Genomic DNA, 23,092 nt, shown 5'->3' with positions numbered 1-23,092 from the left:
GCCAGACGGGCATCCATTTTGACGCGATGGCTTCAATCGCCAGCTTTCCACATCTACACTTCACAAAAAAAAAATCTCTCTTACCAGACTACTTTGATGGGAAAGATGAAAATACGCAAAGAGCAGCCCCGCGGCCAAACTCATCCCAGCCCGCTCTATCCAGCCTCGACATGTGTTCCCCCTCTGTGAAGGTCCATGCAGGAACTCCTCTCAACGGAGGAGGGTCCGGGGACGGGGGCTCGTCAGTGGGCGGCGGCGGCGGCCGTGGGGTGTCTGCGGCAGACCAGGAGCATTCCTCCATCTGCTGGTGGAACGCTAGACGCTTCAAAGAGTTCAGCAGGATCGGTCTTCTTTCTTTTTCTTTTTTCTTGTAATCTAGAATGTTCAGGAGGCACGGTGGTGAGTGGTTACCACAATTGCCTCACAATTGTCAGGTTACGGGTTAGAATCCCGGCTCCGACCTTCTGGTGTGACAATTGTCCATAGGTGTTTGTGTAAATGTGCCGTGCGATTGGCTGGCAACTAGTCCTGGTCCAAAACTCAGATTTAAAAAAAAGTCTCTATGGTTTTATTTATTTTTATTTATTTTTAACTTACTTATTCATTTACATATGAGATATATTATGAGATTTAAAGACTGTGATTAATTACCACTAGCATCAGGAGAAATCCAATTGCCAACAAAATAGAAGACCAAAAATACGGCACATTTGTTCAACCATTAACATTGTATCGCCAAACAGAGCAAACCATTTACAACACGTCACATTGGTCAGTCATTTGTAAAAATTGTTTAATACTGTATAGTTGTAAAATTTGTCAAAACACACACACACACACTGGTCAATAGTTTAGATTTGATGAATTATTAATATTAAATTTAACAAATTGTCACATAATTTTTGCCTGCCAGCAGCATCGTGAACTTGTGATGTCTGTTTTTCATATGAATAAAGTCATGGGGGGGGGGGGGGGGGTGGTGTGGGAGGGAAGCTTATCATTTTGGACTGTTATATGTCGAATTTTTTTGTGTGAGAGAGAGAGAGCGAGAGCGAGAGCGAGAGCGAGAGAGAGAGCGAGAGCGAGAGGGAGAGCGAGAGGGAGAGCGAGAGGGAGAGAGAGAGAGCGAGAGAGAGAGAGAGAGAGAGAGAGAGAGGCTTTCCGGATGCACTGGCAATACAGTACATGTAGCATTACTGCTAGCTAACTCGTTAGCTAAACATGCTAAGACAACAAAAACAACATCTTGTTTGATATCAAATTAACCCTGGAGAACCCAAGAACCCTTTTCTTCTTTGGAAAATTATGAATTATACATTAAATGACTGCTATAAGTTCACTGAACACCAAAATATATGTTTTTTTCAATTTTAACCCTTGTTTTTTGAACTAGTTCAGAGTTGCTAATTTATCAATATATATATATATAAAACATACTCCTAGGCATTCTGAAACATGATATGTAATAGATTAACAAAAAAAAACACAATTTTACCATCTGATGGTTTGCTGAGAAGATGGTTTTGTTTGGATTGATTTCCAGCTCAACAAAACAGCATGTTGCCAGCCATCTTGTCACCACGACTCTGGCTCATGTAAGTGCAATATTCATCCACTAGATGGCCCCATGCAGGGGTCAGAAGTGGTGCTCTGGACTTTTGAAGTTAAAGTTGTAAAAAAAAAGGTCTTTGTTATTTGAGTAGCAGAATTTATAGGGGCCAAATTCGACTCCGTGGGTTCTCCAGGGTTAAAGCAACGTCAGGTGCTAGCTAGCTGAGCAGAAAAAGTCACTAATGGCTGGATGAAACTTAAACAGGAAATGAACGAGAGAAAGACAGGAAGTGGCAGAAAAAAAAAAGCTGGAGTAAAAGATAGCATTTTCTGGATGTGATGTGGTCCCCTGTGGTGTCTGCTCGGAAAACGTTTCAAGATACTAGGCAAGTGCTAAAGCTTCTTCCAATACTTCCATGTGCTCACTAAACTCTTTTAGGCATGTATGTGGCTGTTTTCGCAACTTCCTGTTTGTTAGCCATGTTGTCCCTATGCCCTCCATTTTCAAACACACATGCTCTCATCCTGCACTACAGCCAATAAACAGTTTTGTTAATGAACTCAAGTGGAAATAGCAGACATGGTTACAGTCTAGTTGTGTTAAGGCATGTTTTTAAATAATGGTGGTAAGTTCGTTTTTTTTTTTTTTTTTTAAGCATTTTCTTGGGATACCCTACCTGTCGTTTTTGTTGTCGTACCTCTTCCTTGCTTGATGACCATTTTGTCTCCAATGTTGATACGTCCTCCATTTTGATCACACGCTCATTCTGCCCACGTGGCTATAGCAGAACTGATCAAACTCTGGTTGTGACTTTAAAGCATTTCTTAAGCATAATTGTGGTAGTTGTTAGTGCAGTAGGTTGTGCCTCTTTCCTGCTTGTCGGCCATTTTGTATGGTAATACACAAGGGAGACTTTATTGCTATGCTACTTTACCACATTTATGTGAGTGAAATTGAGTGATACATCTTTTTGTTGTTGATTACTTTATATTGTATTTATGGAATACAACAAGTGGACTACCAAACATAAAATGGAGTAGGAAGAAAATTAAAACAAACAAATAAATAAATAAATCACTTATTGCTAGTCAGTGTTACACGTAGCCTGGCGATTTAAATGGGGATTCACTGTAATGTTTTATTATTTATTGCATTTTTTCTTTTATTGCAAAAATGGTGGTGGTGTAATATAATTTTCTTACTCTGCATGTTTAACTCTTTGACTGCCAAAAACGTTAAATAACGTTTAGTAAAATCCTATGGAGGAGTGCCAAAGACGTTAAAAGATGTTTTTTTTTCACAACAGAGGTGAAACTAACCATTTTCTATTGTTGATTACTGAAAAACGGAATAAGGTAAAAACAAACTTTTTTTTCTGATGAAAGATGAGAGTCCAATCTTTCATTTGGTAGTATGTGTGTTGTTTTGTCAAATTGTTACACTGTTGAATGTAAATAAACATATTTTGCTGTCAAAAAACACTTTTTCATTGTTGGTGGTAGTGTTTTACAGAAGTAAAGCACTGTTTAGGTGTTTGTGGCATCATTCATGGACAAAAAAAAGGTGTCAAATTCACTAGAGTGCATGAAATAATATCGTTTCACAAAAAGCTTGATTTCTCCGTATTTTGTTTCAAAACAGAGCATTTGGGTGAAACTAACCATTTTCTATTGTTGATTACTGAAAAATGGAATAAGGTAGAAACAAACTTTTTTTTCTGATGAAAGATGAGAGTCCGATCTTTTATTTGGTAGTATGTGTTTCCATAGTCCAAACACATAATTTTCTGTGGACCTTGAAAGATCAGTCAAAAATGCTTAAATCGGCTGGCACCCACGGCATCCCTTTTCTGAAAACGTCTGGCAGTCAAAGAGTTAATTTTTACATGCAGTGATGTACTGACGATAGATTAAATTGTTTGTGTTTCTTCCATTCACTTATATAACACTTTTTTTTCTTCTTTAAAAAAAAATAAAAAATATATATCTTCATAAGGTACCAATAAAAATGCCAATACACTGAAAATAAAATACTAATGTTGGTATCTTTGTAAAAAAATAAAAAATAAAAAATGCAATTAAAGATGCATAAGGTGCATAAGCTCTAAAAGCGCTTGCAGAGATCAATGATGTGTTTTGAATCATGCACAGATCTGTTAAAAAAAGAAAAGAAAAAGAAATAAGAACGAAATAACACAATTACGTTGAGCAAACAAAGACAGCCACGGCGGATCGGTGCGCTTGGAAGGTGTACATTTATGATCCTGGGGGGGATTTATGACAAAGTTTTGCTCATGCCGCCGTGTGATTGCCTTGATTTATTGAGGCTGTCTGCACTCAGGCTGGCACTTTGCAAAGAGGAGAAAAAAAAAGAAGAAGAAGAGCCGCATCAGTTAGCTGTCAATTTCTTCGCCGCTCTCCAGGCTTCACGGCTTTTTTAAACTGTGGCTCGGCACAACCCGATACAAACAGACGTTTTTGTTGCATATGGAATACGTTCCATACGTTTATTGCCCCGCCGCCTGCAGGGACACGGATTCACTTGAGCTAGTTCGCTAATGCTAATAATTAGGGACGTTCAATACCACTTTTTTGAGACCGATACTAAAATCTTCAGTACTCACTGATACCAAGTGATGATACCATTAGTACTTATGATACATATAATTTCCTAAAAAAAAAACAATGACAGATGACATGTATATCCCAAATGTCCTTAAAATTGAATGAAATTAATGGCAATTATATTTTTTTATTTGCTCATAAAAGTCATTTTGCACAGAGCACACAATAAAATGAATTTTAACACAAAAGCGGGGGGGGGGGTATCAATACTGGTATCGGTACTCCCCCATCCTTACTAATAATTAAAAATGAAGAAAACCGCTACCGCTGGTAATTAATTGACTAATATTTAATATCAAATGAATATTTCAAATTGAATTTGCTTAAAATCATTCCTATTGTATTTATTTTATGCCTGTTTATGTAACATGCCTGTGTCATGTTATCTAGCATGAGGGTGTTGATGCTTTATGATCCTCTGCATTTGCAGTGCTTTTAGGCGGCATTCGTTTTTTTTTTTTTTTTTTGATGATACACTTTCAGACTTTTCCGATTTTAAATTATTTTTCTTCGATTCAAGCCAGATGAAAGCATACATCCAGTCGCTTGATCCATATGTTATTTGTTTATCGGCAGTACTCGGCAGACGCTATCCAGGTTCCTCTCTCGAAGCTCTTCTTTCAAGCCAGCGTGTCGTCATTAGCGGGCACGGCCGCGCTCAACAACACTCCAGCCTACGTGTTCTTCCACGTAGGTGTTTTATGAGTAGCGCCATCGAGTTCAGAACCAAAGCTAATGGATGAATGGTCACTCACTTTGTGTTGTTTTTTTTTGTGGGGGGGGGGGGGGGGACTAATGGATGCCTCGTACACAGTACAGTAGTGCAGAAGGTGTGAAAAGAAAACCATCCGTCATACCAAATAATCCAAATTCTGAGCTCTGGTGTTTGTTCTGGTTTCATACATAAAACAGGGTTTGTTGTTTCTTTTGCAGGGTTTTAACACGGAAATACTTTTAAGCTGTCTCGTCGAGATGTGCATTCCCATCGAGCGAAGAAGTGCGGTCGCATTGTCTGTGAGCTTTGAAATATCTGGAACAGAAAATGAAATAAGAACTTAAAGCTTAAAAAAATACAAAATGAATCGGTATTTTATACTAATGACAACTAGTGCTGTCACTATCGAATATTTTTAGAATCGATTAATCTATCGAATATTCAATCGATGAATCGACTGATCCGATTCATTTTAATTTAATTACAAAAGCATTTTTTCCCTGATTGCTGTTTATTAATTAAACAGTGATTGGTGGTTATTTCCTACTTTTTAATCACTATATTGTATAGTGATAAAATTAAAAAAAAAACGGGGGATTGATGTTGTACTATGTTAACCAGTTCAGCCATTGTTTTCCAAAGTAAAAACAGATGTTTGCAAATGTCTTATTTCGATTAAAACACAGAAGCTAATCAGTCTTGAAGGACTGCATAAATCAGTGTACAATTACTGTTGATATAATGGCACCAAACGATTACTTGATTATTAAGATAGTTGTCGATTAATTTGATAATCGATTATTTGACGATTAATCAATTAATTTTGACAGCTCTAATTATAAAATGTATGCACTAAGGAAGTAAAGAAACAAAACACTCCAAGTACTGTATCTAAACAAAAAAAAGAAGAAAAAAAAAAAGAGTACAGTATTGTACTTAAAACAAACAATGTAATCGAATGTAAACATGCAGATTCGATGACAAAATACAGAAGAAGCCTGCAACTCAGTTACAATTTATTAGTTGGTTTTCACAGAGGATAAAGAATATATGCCTCTAAGCATTTGTTGTATGCTGTCTGCAAGAACTGTTTGTGTTGAAATTCAAGTGGGTGTACTTTTTTTTTTTTTTTTAAGCCGATGCCCGTTCCGAAGTTGGGCAGCATAAAATTCTGACAACCGATTAATTGGTCCATTAATCAATTTTATTATTATTATTTTTTAATTGACCAATTTAAAAAAAATAATAATAATTCTGGGCGGTGTTTGAACGTGATTATCTTTTTTATGCTGTAATATCTGAATGAAAAAAATTGCACAAAAAAAAAAGATCTTTAAAAAAGTACCAATATTGGCCAATTAATCGGTCCGGCCCTAATCGTGTCTGAATATTTCTCACATATTTATTAGTGTGAAATTTAAGCTTTTTTACTTGAACACGAAGCTATTTTGTATGAATGGCATCGGTTGGATCCACAGTTTAATGGCACCTTCTGCCATCCAGCAGAGGAATGTACATCGCTAGCATAGCTAGCTAACAATCCAAGCTAAATTTATGCCAACTGTTGTGTTTTCGGTTCATAAAACTTTAAAACCATTTGTTAGCCGAACAGAGAGAAAAAATAATTGCATTTTATGTTATCAGGCTTCTGAGCGGTGCTCATTTTGATGAATTATACCAATTAGTCCAAATGATTCTATCTAAACAAAAAGGTTAAGAATTCCTCTAACTTAATACTTTTATACTCTCACAGCATATTTATGTACTTCCGACTGTGAAAGACAAATTTAGCATCCAAACACCGCAAACTACAAACCGCGTTTAAAGTTGCGTGCGAAAGGAGAGGCGCTCGTGAATAATTTAGGTTCAAGATTTGAAAATCTTTATTGTGTACGTTATTGCATTTCTGTCAGCGGGCCTGCAATTTACATCACTCCTCCTATATTGATATTTTTAATACATGCTATCGAGATGCCTTGGTCTAAATGCCTACTTAATCATATTTCATGTTTTATTTAAAGCGCTAAACATTTAATAATCTAGCATATTTCCATCATGTGTACACACATCATGTACTTAAATCCAATGTCGTCCATTGGCATCCTATGTATTATATTATAGAGGAGAGTATTGGATTTTAAACCCCCTGATGTCAGATTGTATATGTTTTATCCCTCTTTACATCTGCACAAATTGGGCCAAATGGGAAGGGTGGGGGTGGGGGGGGGGGCATAGTCAATAACCGTGACACTTAGTGGAGTGCAATTAGCGTATCAAGAACCATCTTTAAAGCGAAGGTTCGGAATGCGGCGTGCTGATTTTCCCAACGTCCCACACGAAAAACCGCCCCCATCCTGCTTTTCATGCACTTTGCTTTTTATAATGAGTCGACTGCAGGTCTGAGAAAGACAGATTCAGCAATCACTCGGCATATTAATCCCCCCCCATTGTCTTCATTTGAATGCACCGCATGGCCGGGCTTCTAGCGAGCCTCGCATGTGAATGGATTCAAACTGTCATTTTTGCGCTTTTTTTTTTATTTTTTTTTTAATTTAACGCCCGCTACCATTTGGACCCAAAGTGCCGTTCGGATAACGTTTGGCTGGATGAAAAGGTGTCAGGGCTGTTTTTTTCCTAAGCGTTTACAACAAACAGTCGCCCCCGGAACACCGCACTCCCAACGCCGGCCCTGGCCCGGAATGCAGTTAATTAAGATAGGGGGGGGGGGGGGGGGGGACGCAACGTGAAAGGTGGGGGCACAAAAGCCAGCCGCCTCATTGGCTGTCATCGGAACCAGGATGCCGCACGATGCCACGAGCGTTTCTTAAACAATTATGCGGCCGGGCTCTCGGTACAAACAATACCTTCAGGGCTGTCCTTTCATTTCTTTTTTTTTCTTTCTGTCCTTTCATTTCCAAAACAAATGTGTTGTTTGTAGTCAAGGGCCTACGTGAGTCTTGGGGGCGGGGGGGAAAAAAAAATACAAAATAAAAACTCCTTGAGCTGCCCAGGAGGTTTTCCGGTCATTAGCAAAATAGGATCTTCTTAAACTGTCCTTACATTCCCTCAATGCAAATCCTTTACATGCAGTTTGACTACTTTTACTTTTAATTAGATCTGCAAATAAGTTTGGAACCACCAACTTTTTAAAATATTAAATTAAATAGGGTTTCGAGCCAGGGTTAGGGTTTCAAATGAGGGTTTGAAGCCAAGTTTGAGGTTTCAAGTCAAGTTAGACTTTCAAATTGGGGTTTGAACCAAGTTGGACTTTCAAATTATGTTTGAAGCCGAGGTTCAACTTTCAAATCAGGGAAGTCAAGTTCGATTTTCAAATGTGGGTTTAAATTAGGGTTTGAAGCCAAGGTCAGGGTTTTAAATTGGGGTAGACTTTCAAATTATGTTTGAAGCCGAGGTTCAACTTTCAAATCAGGGAAGTCAAGTTCGATTTTCAAATGTGGGTTTAAATTAGGGTTTGAAGCCAAGGTCGGGGTTTTTAAATTGGGGTTTCAAATTGAGTTAGGGTTAGAAATTGGGATTTGAAGGCAAGGTTGAAGTCTCAAATTAGGGAAATCAAGTTCGATTTTAAACCAAGTTTATGGTTTCAAATTAGGGTTTACATTCAGATTAGGTCTTCAAATTAGGGTTTGAAGCCAAAATTAGAGTTTGAAATTGAGTGAGGGTTACAAAATCAACGCTAGCGTTTCAAATGAAGGTTTGGAGTTGAGTTTGAGTTTCAATTTAGGGTTTTAAGACAAGGTTGGGGATTCGAATTAGTATTAGAAGCCAAGGTTAGGGTTTAAAATGTATGTTTTCAAGCCTGGTTTTCAGTATAAAAATATGTGTTTGAAGGTGTATGGTTTCAAATGATGTTTATATATCGAGCCTCATTGGAGGCTTCACAATTCAAACCCGAACCTGGGCTACAGTCCTTAGTTTGGAGTTAGAAACCCTTACCCAGCTCCAAAAATCTAATCCTAATCTGTCTTGAAAGACCAGTTTCAAAACAATTTAGCCCAGATTTGAAACCTAATTTCCAACCCTAACCCTGTCTTCAAATCCTAATTTGAAATTCGAACCCAAATTTCAAATTAGGGTTGCAAACCAAGGTTAGGGTTTCAAAATCAAGATTGCTCTTGAGTTTTATAGTGATGTTGTTTCGTCCAAGGTTTCAGAGCCCGGTTTAGGATTGGCAACCTGGGCTAGGTTTTCAAAATGGAGTTTCAAATGAGGGTTTCAAGCAATTCATAGGATTTCAGACTAGGATTAAGCGTTCAAGTTTTGCAAGAGGAATACTAAGTGAGGATGGAAGAAGAAGATTGTGTGTTTTCCGCAGTCTTCTTTAAATAATTATATTTGCAGACTACTTGGAATTCCGACAGCTGCACAACAAAGTGCCGATTATCTGCTAAGCGCTCGTGTCGCTAACACCTTTTGTGACAGCTAAACGTGATCCCTTCTCTCCTTTTAAAAAGGACACCTTGTTCCCGTTGACGTCCGCCATTAATCATAAGGATGCTGGCTTGTGTTTTTTTACCCTTCCTATCATCCTTCATATTCAATATTGCTTCGACTGGAAAATATTTGGTTTGAAGTGTGCAATGAATATTTAAAATCGCTGCCCTCCTGGAGTGTGTTTTAAGCTTTTTAAGTGACACCCAGTTTTGTAGTTTTCACAACAAGAATTACGCACATTATACTGTATATTCAAATACAAGACATACTTTGTTTTTGAAACATGGCATGCGCTAATGCTAGCAGTCAATGTAAAATCCCATTGACGGGCTAATAGAAAATGAACATTGAGCTCTGCGGGGTGATTTTGCTTCAAATAACGAATATTCAAACACAAACGCTGTAGGAACACATACAGACAGGCAATGTAACACCACTCACATAACGATTTATATAAGTAAATCGAAATCACAACTTTCTTTTTCCCACTCTTTGCCAGTGCTAATGCTAGCAGTCAATGTAAAATCCCATTGACGGGCTAATAGAAAATGAACATCGAGCTCTGCGGGTGATTTTGCTTCAAATAACGAATATTCAAACACAAACGCTGTAGGAACACATACAGACAGGCAATGTAACACCACTCACATAACGATTTATATAAGTAAATCGAAATCACAACTTTCTTTTTCCCACTCTTTGCCAGTGCTAATGCTAGCAGTCAATGTGGAATCCCATTGACAATCAATCATCATTAAAAAATAATCGTGACTATCATTTTTTCCACAATCGTCCCAGATGCTGTCATCGTTTATTTGAGGGGGGTGGCTTCGCCCCCAAGATTATTTTCCACACGTACTAGTATCAGGTTGTCACGAGGGATGTCACGATAACAGCAATATCGTCAATGTAAAATCCCATTGACGGGCTAATAGAAAATGAACATCGAGCTCTGCGGGTGATTTTGCTTCAAATAACGAATATTTAAGCACAAACGCTGTAGGAACACATACAGACAGGCAATGTAACACCACTCACATAATCTTCCTGTGAAAAACGATTTATATAAGTAAATCGAAATCACAACTTTCTTTTTCTGCTCTTTGCCAGTGCTAATGCTAGCAGTCAATGTGGAATCCCATTGACAATCAATCATCATTAAAAAATAATCGTGACTATCATTTTTTCCACAATCGTCCCAGCTGCTGTCATCGTTTATTTGGGGGGGGGGGGTGGCTTCGCTCCCAAGATTATTTTCCACACGTACTATTATCAGGTTGTCACGAGGGATGTCACGATAACAGCAATATCGTGATATCTCAATATTAAAATTGCCACGATATCGTTGTTGTCATGCCACGATATTAAACCGCAGCACATTTGTTAAAAAAGACAAAGTTGTATTCCATTCGTGCCGTTCCAGCAACCTGTGGCGGTTAGTTTATTGCCGCCGTTTCATTGTAATTGGTCATGTTTTGGCCACCTGCGTTTAAGACCCCCGCTAACGGCCAGATGAAGGGGAACGTAACACATTTGAGATCCTCCACAAATGGACTCGATTCACAATGAGCATTGGCAAGTAATGGCCACAGTATTAAGTGTCATTAGTGATTGTAGGTCTTTTATTTCTGTCAATAGGATTTTTCTTTTTAACAATATAGTGAGTTTTTATGAATGACATTTTTTTACATTTCGCCACCTCCCACAATTATTGTATCGTGAGGTCCATATAGTGATAATTATTGTATCGTTACATCTCTAGTTGTGACACTTAACAACTATAATTTTTTTTTTTTTTTTAAATGTGTCATTCTCCCCCTTTTAATTACAGCAAATAATTATGGCGAATGGGTTGAGGTTGTCATTCCGGCGTCATCCTCTCAACCAAGCATCTACTTAAGTGACACTAAACCCGGGATGTAGAGGGGATTAAATCCGCAAATAAAAGCACTGACATGACCAGAATGTTCTTGGTCATAAATCTGAGTCCTAATAATGTTTTGAGAGTGAGTCGTATGGGATTATCGGTGCGAGGAATTAGCGCCGTCCCTTTCCTATGCACTCGAGTATGTTGGCTTCTAATGACATTTATAGTGCAATTTGTCAGCTAGCAGTTCCGCTTATTGCCCTCTCCAAAGACTTGGATCAAGCTAGGATCACTCCCCCAAGGCCAGTTTTCCCCCGTCTTTTTGCCATGTTTTATTCTATAGGAATAATGATGAGCTACAGCGGCTATGAAAAGTCTACACACCCCTGTTCAAGTGCCGGCTTTTTGTGAGACCAAGATGAATCGTTTTCAAACTTAAGGGAAAATGAAAGTTAAGTCAAAATGAAACGACTTAGAATTAAATGGGAGTCAACGTGCTTGGGACATTTTGTCCTTGGTTTGGTTTACCGCCAAGATATCTGTAGATAATGATTTCCTGTCATTATTATCGCAAACGCAGCAGGAGCTGAGGATGCGAGGGTCGTCGAAGGCAATTCGCAATTTGAATCGCCTCATCACTTGACCTGATTACGCTTCGTTATATAAAGCAGGTGAGCAGGGGGTTATTTTTCCATTCGTTTGTCCAAGAAATGCGAAAATAAAAAGTTTTTACGCTTGGAGGGGGTGGATTTGGAAGCGTATCGAAAAAAAAGGAAAATTTGGGCTATTTGGACACGTCGCACGTTTTGACCGGATATTACATCACACGTACGTTTGTAGTCCCAAAGCAATGGTGGATGATGAAGTAAGGTATGTTTGTGGGGACGACAAAACAGAAATCTTTTTGGAATTAACTAAAGAAGCGAATATTAATACAATTTGAGATGGAAAACGGCAAAGAAACGCTACGGTTTGAGTGCCCTCGCAATATTCGGAAAAGAAGAACAGATGTAAATGACCTTAAGTGTGTGTGTGTGTGTGGGAGGGGGGGGGGGGGTTGGATGCTAATGTATATTCTAGAGGTGTAACAATAAATGTATAACGGAAATTCAAAAGATGCGATTAAACCAAATCCAATGGTTCCACTTCAATATATCGAGATACGTATTGAATCGTCTTTTATTGGAGATATGAGCGGTGCTGGAGTAAAAATGACGAACAAGACCAGAAGGTGCAGGGTTAGTAATGGATTAGATCTCTCAAAGTACACATATGTATTATGATGAAGTATGTGGAGCTACAAGACTGCGACACACTGACACGTACGCCGAGGCATGTTCTGCCCTCTGGATGGGAAAGACCATCTAATAAGTTGGGCTGCCGCATCGCTAATGATTCCAACCGCAGGAGCGGCAGGCCGGAGCACACGCTCCGATTCAACGTTTCCGACCACCCGCCGCTTTGAGTCGACGCCGATGACACCGGCGCTCGGAGCTCTGCTTTGAAACGTCAGTAATTTAAAGGTTACGCATCAGAAAATCCGCGCGCGGACGTCTCGGGAGGTCGCGTACGACGGGGCTAATGGTATCTTCCGCGGAATCGACGCGGTCGGCTACGTGGCGCATGCGGACCGACCGGCCCGAGGCGAGAAGGTCAAGCTTGCAAAGACATGCATAGGTTTAAGGCAAAGTCCTCATCTCATTGATCGCAGAACCGGGAGGGGGGAGGAGGAGGGGGGGGGATGATAGCAAGCATGCGTCCAAAAGGCATCGAGTCACATTCATTAGGAGGGAGAAGGAGAGCAGATGCGCACTAGAGGACTTCTTTACATAAATCAATACACCTGCTCCACTGCCTTTACCGGCTCAGAGAAAACAGGCCCAGGATGGTTTAGGTCTCAATTCCAAACACGGGTTCTTCAAAGCCAGTTGTGGGTCGCTCACTCGGAACCGCTGGGAGTGCTTTTTTTTTCCTCGCGACCTAATGCAAGTCAATGATGTGTAAAGCAAACCGACGTCACGTATGAGCTCAAGAGTGGAGCGAATATGCTCAGGCGTCGTTTTCTACGACTTTGAAATAAGCGTAAACATATCAATAATCAAAAGGGACATTTCGATTTCTAATGTTTTATTACTGACAGTGTTAGACAGTGAGAGGCAGAGGTGCGCGCCGGTTCGTCAGCTGTCGAGGAAAACCGGTCAATCTCGATTGATTTATTATAATTCTTTCTCTTTTTTTGTCTTCTTCTTTTTTTTTTTTTTTTTTGCTGAGGAACTTTTACCTTTTTTTTCCAAGCCGATCGCGAGATGACCAGCAAGTATTTGGATGAATGCTTGTATGAATTTTAAAGGTATTAATTGTAAATGAAATATAATGAAGTTATCAAAAACACAGACAAAATATTGTTGAAAATTGCTAAGTAAGTAAATGCTATGAAAAAGGATGTTACTCTAATCCTTAAACAGCAGCAATATTTAAAGGAATACTTTACTTATTTAGCACAACAATATTTTGTCTGTAATTTTGATAACTTAAAAAAACCCAAACCAAACAAATATTTCAACTCCAATTACCTTTTAAAACCGCATTTTGCCGTGCGCTTTAGCGTGACAATGACATCACAGTTGCTTAGTGCTTTGGTACTCACGTTTTTTAACGATATTCATTGTACATGGAAAATAATGACGTTATCAAGTTAATTCCAGACAAAATGTAACATTTCTACAGCTGAAAATGGCTAATTAATTGCTGTAGAGGACAGAAGCAAAAGAAAAGTCTTAGTCCGGAATGTCATAATTCCATGCTAAAGACAGTATTCTGTTTTCATACGTTTGAAATGAAATACTTCCTTTTTTATTTCGTTTTGACATAATGAATTGGACTGTCGTGCCTTCCCCAGCGTATGCCAAAGATATGTTCAAAGTAACCGTATTACAAACGCCCTCAGGTTTTTTTTATTTTAAAAACAAGCAATCATTAAGTGGTGATTCCAGCAACTAATCTCTCCGAGCTGCGAACTTGATGAGTCAACTGATGGCCGAGTACCGCCCCCTCACTCCGAGGCAGGGGAACAGAAGGCACTTGGCGTTGGACACGATGTGAATCAGAGAGTAAAAAAAGCGCATTCGATTCAGGGCAGTTAAAAATAATCAGCAGTTCTTGCGGGACCTGCTTCATACAACCTCCCAGAGATGTTGCGTCATATTTGTTGCCGCCGTTGCGACAAGCAGTTTTAAGGCACCCATGTCAAAAATAACCCAATATTGGACCGACACGATACTTGGGTCAATTTGACTAAACCTTGTATTTTATCAAAACAGTTGTGTTGAATTGACCCAATTTTGTTTTGTATCAAAACAACCTTAAGTTGGGTCAAATTGACCCAATTAGTTTTGTATCAAAACAACCTTAAGTTGGGTCAAATTAACCCAATTTGTTTTGTAACAAAACAACCCTAAATTGGGTCAAATTAGCCCAATTTGGTTTGTATCAAAACAGCCTTAAGTTGGGTCTAATTGACCCAACTTTTTTTGTAACAAAACAACCCTAAGTTGGGTCAAATTAGCCCAATTTGGTTTGTATCAAAACAACCTTAAGTTGTGTCAAATTGACCCAATTAGTTTTGTATCAAAACAACCCTAAATTGGGTCAAATTAGCCCAATTTGGTTTGTATCAAAACAGCCTTAAGTTGGGTCAAATTGACCCAACTTTTTTTGTAACAAAACAACCCTAAGTTGGGTCAAATTAGCCCAATTTGATTTGTATCAAAACAACCCAAAGTTGGGTCAAATTGACAATTTTTTTTTGTGTAACAGAACAACCCTAAATTGGGTCAAATTGACCCAAATTTATTTTGTATCTAAACAACCCAAGTTGGGTCAAATTGGCCCAGTTTTGCTTTGTATCAAAACAACCCTAAGTTGGGTCAATTTGACCCAATTTTGTTTTGTATCAACCTAAGTTGGGTCAAATTGACCTAATTTTGTTTCGTGTCAAAACAGCAAAACAAGCCATTGTTTGGTCAAATTGACCCAAGTAACAGGTCGGTCAAATTTTTGACCAAAATTTGGTTACCGTATTTTTAACCTAGCAGTTTCAAGTTTCAGTGTATAGTACAGCCAGCACATAAAATTAACCCCCCATTTGCTCTCAGGCGACATTTCTTCGGTTTTGCAAGTGCATGGTTAACATGTGGGTTTTAACAAAGCTGCTTGGAGCGGAATCAATGGCGGCGTACCCTGGGGGGGGTACGCCGCAAATCTACACCCCCCCCACTGCCTCCGCTCGACGCGCTCAGCCGATGGTGGCGTTGTGTGTAACTACAGCGGTGGTAATTGCGAGTCATTGAGATTCATTAGCCGGTTTCCCGCTACAATGGCACAAAATCCATACGCAACGGTCCCGTTTGGCGCCTTTCTTCACTAAATGACTTTGATGGATGAATATGTTGGGATTAAGTTCACACGCAGGCCTCCTCACCACTGTTCTCTCGCACACGTCCAATTTGATTAACGCTGTCGGCGGTGATTGCGACCCTCGGGTATACTCTGCTGCGATTTCAAAAGGTAAACGGCACACTTCTACCGGCGGGCTACGATTGTGTTGAATAACCAATGACACAGATGAGCGCCCCATCCTTTTAAAAAATTTAATTAGTCTTGATTACAAAAGTCTGCGGTTTTTTTTTTTTTTTCTTCTTCTTCATGCAATCCAATTGAAAAGGCAGACGTGTGACTTTGATTTCCGCCACAGTTTTCTGGAAAACGGAACCTCTGCAGTTGCACAATATGGCGAAACTTGCGCCTACGCCAGCAAAGCTACGGGAATCCGTTATTCTGAATTCTCTAGTTAAAGTAACGACATAGAAATAAACTGAAGCCAGTGTACCAATGTATGATATATTTAGCCGGGATTCATTCACTTGTGCCTTTCACACAGGTTCCACAAACAGATATGTTTTAGAGTCATTTGGACCGGCAACTCGGGCGGTTGAATGCAAGACGGATAAAGATGAGAAAGAAAAGTTCAAACCGGTGAAAAAATGTGGACAAAAGTGAGGCCGTGCGCACGCTCCGGAGCATACCTCTCTAATGGAAGATTTATTCTGAGATGCGCAATAACAAAGAGCCTCGCGGTAGTGCTCCCGATCCCAGGTTCGCAGCGCCTTGCCACGTGCGGCTAACTCTGATAAATTGCTCTTTTTATTTGTGCCTCTGTGTTGTTTTGGGAGAAACTCGAAGAGGGAGGAGTGAGGTGGTGGTTTTTCATCACCCCGAAATAGGTACGTTAAAGCAAAGTGCGGGATGTGATAACAGGTCAAGGTCTACAATATCTTACAGACCCTGACGCTGGGTCTGGCCGAGCAAAGTAGTACTATAAATGAATGCAATCCAACACCATGCAAAATATTTTTGAGCTGACTTCATGATCTGACTTAACTCATTCACTGCCATTGACGGCTATAGACGTCAAAAATTCATTGACATTTTTTTCCATTTTTGTTAACAAAAGTATGAAAACATAGAAAATATATTTTTTTGTATTAGAACAGATATAAAATTTGTGATTGATCGTGAGTGAAGCCACCCTTAAGTTTTTAATAATCTTTACTTACTAAAAAAAACATAAAAAAATATATATATAATAAATGTGTTGTTTTTTTTAAAGAAAAGATTTTTAAAAATTAGGTGCATCAGGCGATTAAAATTTTTAATCGTAATTAATCGCATGACTTCACTAGTTAACGCACGATTAATCACAAATTTTATATCTGTTCTAAATGTACAAAAAAAAAAATCCCAGGTTTTCATACTCTTGTTAACAAAAATGGAAAAAAAATAACTCATAAAAATAGTTCAAATGAATTTTATATATATATATATATATATATATATATATATATATATATATATATATGTGTATATATATATATATATATATATGTGTATATATATATATATATATATATATATATATATGTATATTTTTTGTATGTGGGTGAGCATGTGCATGTGCGTGCGTGCGTGTGTGTATTCATCAGTTCACCTAAAGCCCATTAAAAAAAAAATCCCATAATAATAATATAATATAATAATAAATTGCCAAATGCAGAAACATCAATGTAAGTTATCACGATGTAGTGGCTCTCGCTAACAGACAGAATTAAGTAACCAGAATTAGGTTAAAAAATTCTATATACGTAGACCATGTTTCTATAAATTTTGATATTTGGTGTTTTCCATCTAAAATAGCATTAATATTCGCTTCTTTAATTAGTTCCAAAAATATTTCAGTTTCGTCGTTCCCCCCCCAGACATACCTTACTTTATCGTCCAACATTGCTTTGGGACTACAAACGTTCGTGTGACGGAATATCCAGTCAAAACTTGCGACGTGTATTTGGTCTTGCCAGCGTTTATTCGCAAAACCTGCTTCCGTTTTTCGATACGCTTCAAAATCCACCCCCGCTAAGCGTAAAAACTTTTTTTGCGAATTTTGGGCCCTTTTTGAATTTCTAGCGTTTCCATTCAGTTTTATTTTCACATTTCTTGAAAATTTTAATGAAAATGGGTGGATGGAAAGTTAGAAACCCAATTATTGATGCCAAACAACCTAACAATGGCTAAAGCTTTACCATTCCACTGAACCGAGCTTTTACGGCTGTGTTTGCAAGACTGCCTGCTCTAAGAGTTCGGTAGCGCTCGTCGCAGGCCTTCTTCTGTGTAATTTGCCAAGAACAAAAACTTGCCATGTCGGGGCACAAAACAACTTCTTGTCGGCAATTTTGCAAAGCTTCTCCAATGTCAACTGGCAAGAAATGGGCAAGGAAATGATATGTTTACAAAAAACCGCCAAGCCTTAAGCTGTCAAATACTGATGTCCTCACGTCTGTCAGAATGATACCTGAACTGAAATAAAATCGGAAAAAAAAAGACCTGTATATACGCCACTCGCACGTTTGCAATAATACCGCGTATACTCAACTTCCCGGGGGAATAACGTGGAAAGGGCGGCTGTTATTAATCTATTGAACCGGCGTCTCCTCCTGAGCCTTCCTCCGGCGGCATGTCCACTTGGCCGGGGCTATTTATGACGGCCAATATCTGCATGTAATTTATGCTCCTCTGACTGGAGCTGCCAATTTTATTTTCATTAGCAAACAAAATGAGCCGGAGCACGGCGGCGGGGGGGGGGGGGGGGGGGAGCTGTCACGCCGCAAATTGATTAGCGAAATGCAACACACCAAACAAGATTGCGCTATCGCAATCCCCCCTTTTGTCCTATATGATACTCAGACGTCAGCTACACTTGTGTTTATGACGCCTGACAAATGTTTTGCCGCTGACTCTGATGCCATTTAGGAAAAGGGAGCTGCCCGGCATTCTTGGAGGGGAGGAAAATTGAATAGAACTGACAGTAATATTGACGGAATGCTGTCATTCGGATCTAATTGATAAAAGCCAAACTGTGGGCCACTTTAACGGAATACTACTCAGTCAGTCTCTGTAAAGTGAAAATAAATGTCTTCTAAAATTGACACACGCAGAGAGTAGTGTTAACAATCCTGCCAAATTTGAATGGTTAAAAAAAAGGCCAAGTATACTCAACTAGACATAAAAATAGTGAAAAATCAAGCCATCTGAGCTCTCAAACCCTGTGGACGTGTCAGCTGAAAAATGGATGCTACTTATATCATTGATCTTTTAGTTATTGAAGTGGATTGAAGGGACCCAATAGTATTCTATTAACTCACTCAAACCCAAGTTTTGTGCTTTGTCCTTCACTCCCAAAAATGCATTTATACATTTTTTTATGTGTGTGATTTTTTTTTATTTTTTATTTTTAAATGCTAGAGCATACAGAAGGCAATGCACCTTCCGACCTGAAGAGGTCGCTTAAAGCAATGGTAGTTATTACAAAAAAACGACTAGCAGGTGGCAGCAGAGTATAAGAGATCAGCCAGGGCCATGTTGCAGCAAGCTCCTTTTCCCAGTGTTTTCAACAGGCTTGTGAATAATGATGAATAATGATATTCTAATGCTAATTGCGGCAAAAGGGAAACGGATAGAAATATGCTGTAATGAAACAAAGTCTGAAGGTTTTAGTGTTCAACGCATTCAAACCCCAAAAACGTATAAATATGTATTTTTAATACTTTGTCCTGCACTCCCAAAAACATATTTATATGTTTTTTTTTTTTTTTTTCTTAACTAGAGCACATAGAAGGCTTTGATGCAGCTTCTGAGCTGAAGAGGTTGCTTAAAGCAATGGTAGTTATTACAAAAACCGGCCAGTGGGTGGCGGCAAAGTATAAGAGATCAGCCAGGGCCATGTTGCAACAAGTTCTTTCTCCCAGTGTTTTTAACAGGTTTGTGAATAATGATTAGACTTAGCTATATTGTAATGCTAATTGCTGCAAAACAGAAACAGATAGAAATATACTTTTTTTTCCTGTTGAAAGAAGAGACTCTAATCTTTCTTTTGGTAGGTTCCATGTTTTTGTAGCAATAGAACACAATATTCTGTGGGCCTTGCAAAATCAGTTCAAATCCAGTAAAACAGCTTTAGTGAAAATCGCTGGGAGTGAATGAGTTAAGAAACCCTGCCCCCCAACCACCAATTCACACACAAACCCAACCCACACACATTTGGTTGTTGTGTACAAAACAATAGCAAAAATTGGGTTATTTATTTGACCCAAATCCTTTCTCCCTATGTTTCATTAAAGTTCCTCAAATTGCACTTCATTCCTATCTCAATGCCTTGCTTCCCCGCATTTGGTCCACCATCCCTTTGATTATTCACGCCCACCCTGACAGAAGTTGATAAAAAAAAATAAAATAAAAATAAATTAAAAAAAAATTGGTTTGTTCAAAAGGACCAACAAATACTGTATTAACAAAGAATCTGAATTTGCTCTCATATGTCGTGGTTCAGGCTTTAAAGGGTTAAGTAGGTAGAGTAAACCTCACTTTAAAAAAAACAAAAAAAACGACACAAAATAGTACTCTGTCAATGATTTTCTTCAGCGTCTTGTTCATCTCATCGGGAATCACGAGTTACCGGCGTGCCACGCAAATTTCCCCAAGGACGGCGAGTGCCAGTCACCTGCCGCACGTCTGGAAACTCCCGCGCACCTCCCCGTCTAGTAATTAAGCTTCTTTATTAACATTCCTGATGCGATTACACGCCTAATGAAATCTCATTTAAAATCCTACAGCCCAACCACATCCATTGCTTTTTTTTACCCCCCCCATGAGTGACCTTTACATTTGTTGTGTTGCAATAACAGTCAATGTCAGGACAAGCAATCCACTGTGGGGCTAGAATCATATGTCAGCACGTCATTGTCACAGCTTTGTCTGCACAAGTTTGATTATTGGAAAATGGGTTCACTATATTGCCGGCTTTGACAATGCTACAGAACAATAATAAAGATATGATATAGTACGGACCAAAGTGCTATCAATGACAGTGCTAGTATCATGACTTGAGTTGCCACCCATCCAGTTTTTCCAACAATTTGTTCTCTCTTTTTCAACCAGCTGTCACGGGAAAATAAAAATCTCTCTTAGGACACAATTTGTCCCCCCCCAAAAAATGCTAAAAAGCTAATTTGATTTCCTTCATTCTGTAGTCTAAAAATGTCCCCTGTACTACTGTGGAAGGCTTTGTCACCTTTCCGTAGGTGCACTTTGAATTACCGTAATTCCGGTTTGTCCGATCTGAAAAATGTCAACGGTGTCTGAAAGCTCTTTACAGAAAAAGTACTCTTGTTGCTTTGCCAACAATATTGCTTGTATCAGGATACTACCATTGCGCTGTAATAGATTTATTAGACGCTAATATGCAAGGATGGTGGAACGCATAGGTACGGCGGCTCACGACTGTCTTTCCTGGTATTCTTTTTTTTTTTTTTTCCCCTGCTAATTTATTCACGACAAACTCGGAAAACATTAATGACACATGTCGTGATTGAGACCCAAAATTGGTCATTAAATAAAAAATTTAAAAAAGATTTTCTAAATTCAAAAACTGAAAATCAAATATACAATTAATTCTCACCAGAAAGTATTTATAACAAAAAAAATCGCTAGTCAATCTGGGTGTGTTATTACAGTAGCTAATGCAGGGATGTGATTTTTCCGCTAATTCGCGGAATTCCGCTTTTTTTATCTCCCCCCCCAAAAAAAAAAAAAATCTGATTTTTGATTCTGATTTTGAACAAAGACATTTGTGGTATGCTCTAATATGAGTTACTTTTCATTTGGTCATGATACAATTATTTGTTCATGAAATTTGAACTCTTCAACATTATTTACGTGTTAATTTAGTAATCACATTAGTTAGATATGATGATATTCTCAGTGATAGTTTTTAAAAGCAAAGGCAGTCCAATGTTTTTGAATGTGACTGATTTTGAGTTGACTAAAACTGCCATTTTATATGGGATAGTTCGTAGTATAGGGGTTTTGCCCCCCGTGTCCCCCCACCAGGGCACTGCCCTGGACCTAGCTGGGTGCCGGCGGCCCCCAGACCCCCGGCTAAATTTTCAGATAATTTCACTTTGGTCAAATCACATCCCTGCTAATGCTAAATGCTATCTTGGTTGACAGTTCAACAGCTGTAAATAATCACTAGTCAACCTTTGTTCCCTGGTCCCGGCAGCTATTGGCTGTGCCGTTTACCCCGCGCCGGTCTCCGTATTATAACATCGGTCGCACGCCGCCAGAAAAGCTCAGCTTGCGGCGGGTCCGACCGGCGACTGCAGCGTTTGGCTAGTAGGACTACGTTTCCCATGATTCCCATGAAAGTAGGAAGTAGGTGTCGTTCTATTATGACAAAAACAGGCCTGCTATCAATTTAACAGTTAAATTCTTGTTTAATTGGTTCATCGTATGGCAACTGTGTAATTGAAGAACAACTAGTTAGTAGGTGACTACTGATAACGAGCTGTTATCCCCAATATATGTGCTGTAAAATACATCTATAATTCTTCATGTTTATGCACTTAGACAAAAATCTTGCCTCAAACACGTTTTTAAGACACTGGCAACTATTTCAAAGTGTGTGTGTATGGGGGGGGGCGGGGGGGTCATGTCTCATTAAACCCACTGAGAGTGACTTATTACTAAGATAAAAAGAAAATGACTGTAATTACCAGCTCTTAAAACTAAAACACGTCGCAGTGACTCGCTTGCCATTAGTCTTCCAATCATGCCGCTCGCTTCGTGTACAGCTAAGTGCACCTGGAGTGCGTTCCAAGCGAGGCAGTAACTCGTCACCGTTGTGCCATAAGGCGCCATATGTTTGATGCATGCGGAGAAGCGTGTTCGCATACGGCACAACATCAGCCGCCGAGACAACAATGCCAGGATGAATCATGAAAGCCATTATTGATCTGTGGAAAAGGAACAGCGGCAACGCGGGGAAAACACGAAAAGTAGCATAATGTAGCTCTCGCAGGTCATGTCTTTTCCAAGCAGCTCTCAAAATGTGTTTCGCGTGAAGCTTTTCGAAGCCTTACTTATGTCAAGTACGAGTGATTGAGCGATTTATATATGACGTGGATGCCTCCCGTAGGTCGTAATGGGTTGAAATGTCAACTGATCACAATCGGATGGCTTTTGGATATATTTTTTTTTCTTTCCCAAACGCTATCTGTTAGCAGTGGCGGCTAGTGGAGTTAACATTGTTGAGAGTCGAGTGTGCTAACGGCGAGGCTAAAATCCCAGCCTGCTAACAAGCTGCGAGATACAAAGACGTTTTTTGAGTACAAAGAGCCCTGTCTGTTTTACTCTGACTGCACCTATCTGCTTTTGTCATCGCACCATGAAACGAGCCTGACATAGATGCTGCAGTTACGCTTTTGGGCCAGAGG

The 23,092-nt window shown here is 39.2% G+C and overlaps 2 protein-coding genes across 4 annotated transcripts in view; one reads left to right on the top strand and one right to left on the bottom strand.

Moving 5' to 3' along the window:
- Nucleotides 1–2,388, bottom strand: part of lamc3 (laminin, gamma 3) — an 87,064-nt gene extending 84,676 nt beyond the window's left edge. For 2 of the 3 annotated variants that reach the window (XM_077585880.1, XM_077585882.1), the window contains exons 1-2: nt 1,496–1,613; nt 85–375 (exon numbers count right to left, since the gene is read on the bottom strand). In XM_077585880.1, the coding sequence (XP_077442006.1) occupies nt 85–144 (60 nt within the window). In that variant the 5' untranslated portion in view covers nt 145–375; nt 1,496–1,613. Of the gene's footprint in view, nt 1–84; nt 376–1,495; nt 1,614–2,228 lie in introns of those variants that run through there. The other variant, XM_077585881.1, reaches the window with a different exon arrangement.
- The window catches only part of fibcd1b (fibrinogen C domain containing 1b), a 172,416-nt gene continuing 151,160 nt past the window's right edge, over nt 1,837–23,092 (top strand). Inside the window, exon 1 of the mRNA XM_077585884.1 lies at nt 1,837–1,937. The gene's annotated coding sequence lies outside the window, so the exon portion shown is untranslated. The remainder of the gene's footprint in view (nt 1,938–23,092) is intronic.

Source organism: Vanacampus margaritifer, chromosome 14 (assembly GCF_051991255.1).
Source record: "Vanacampus margaritifer isolate UIUO_Vmar chromosome 14, RoL_Vmar_1.0, whole genome shotgun sequence".
NCBI classification, from domain to species: domain Eukaryota; kingdom Metazoa; phylum Chordata; class Actinopteri; order Syngnathiformes; family Syngnathidae; genus Vanacampus; species Vanacampus margaritifer.
This window is presented reverse-complemented; position numbering and strand designations above follow the sequence as displayed.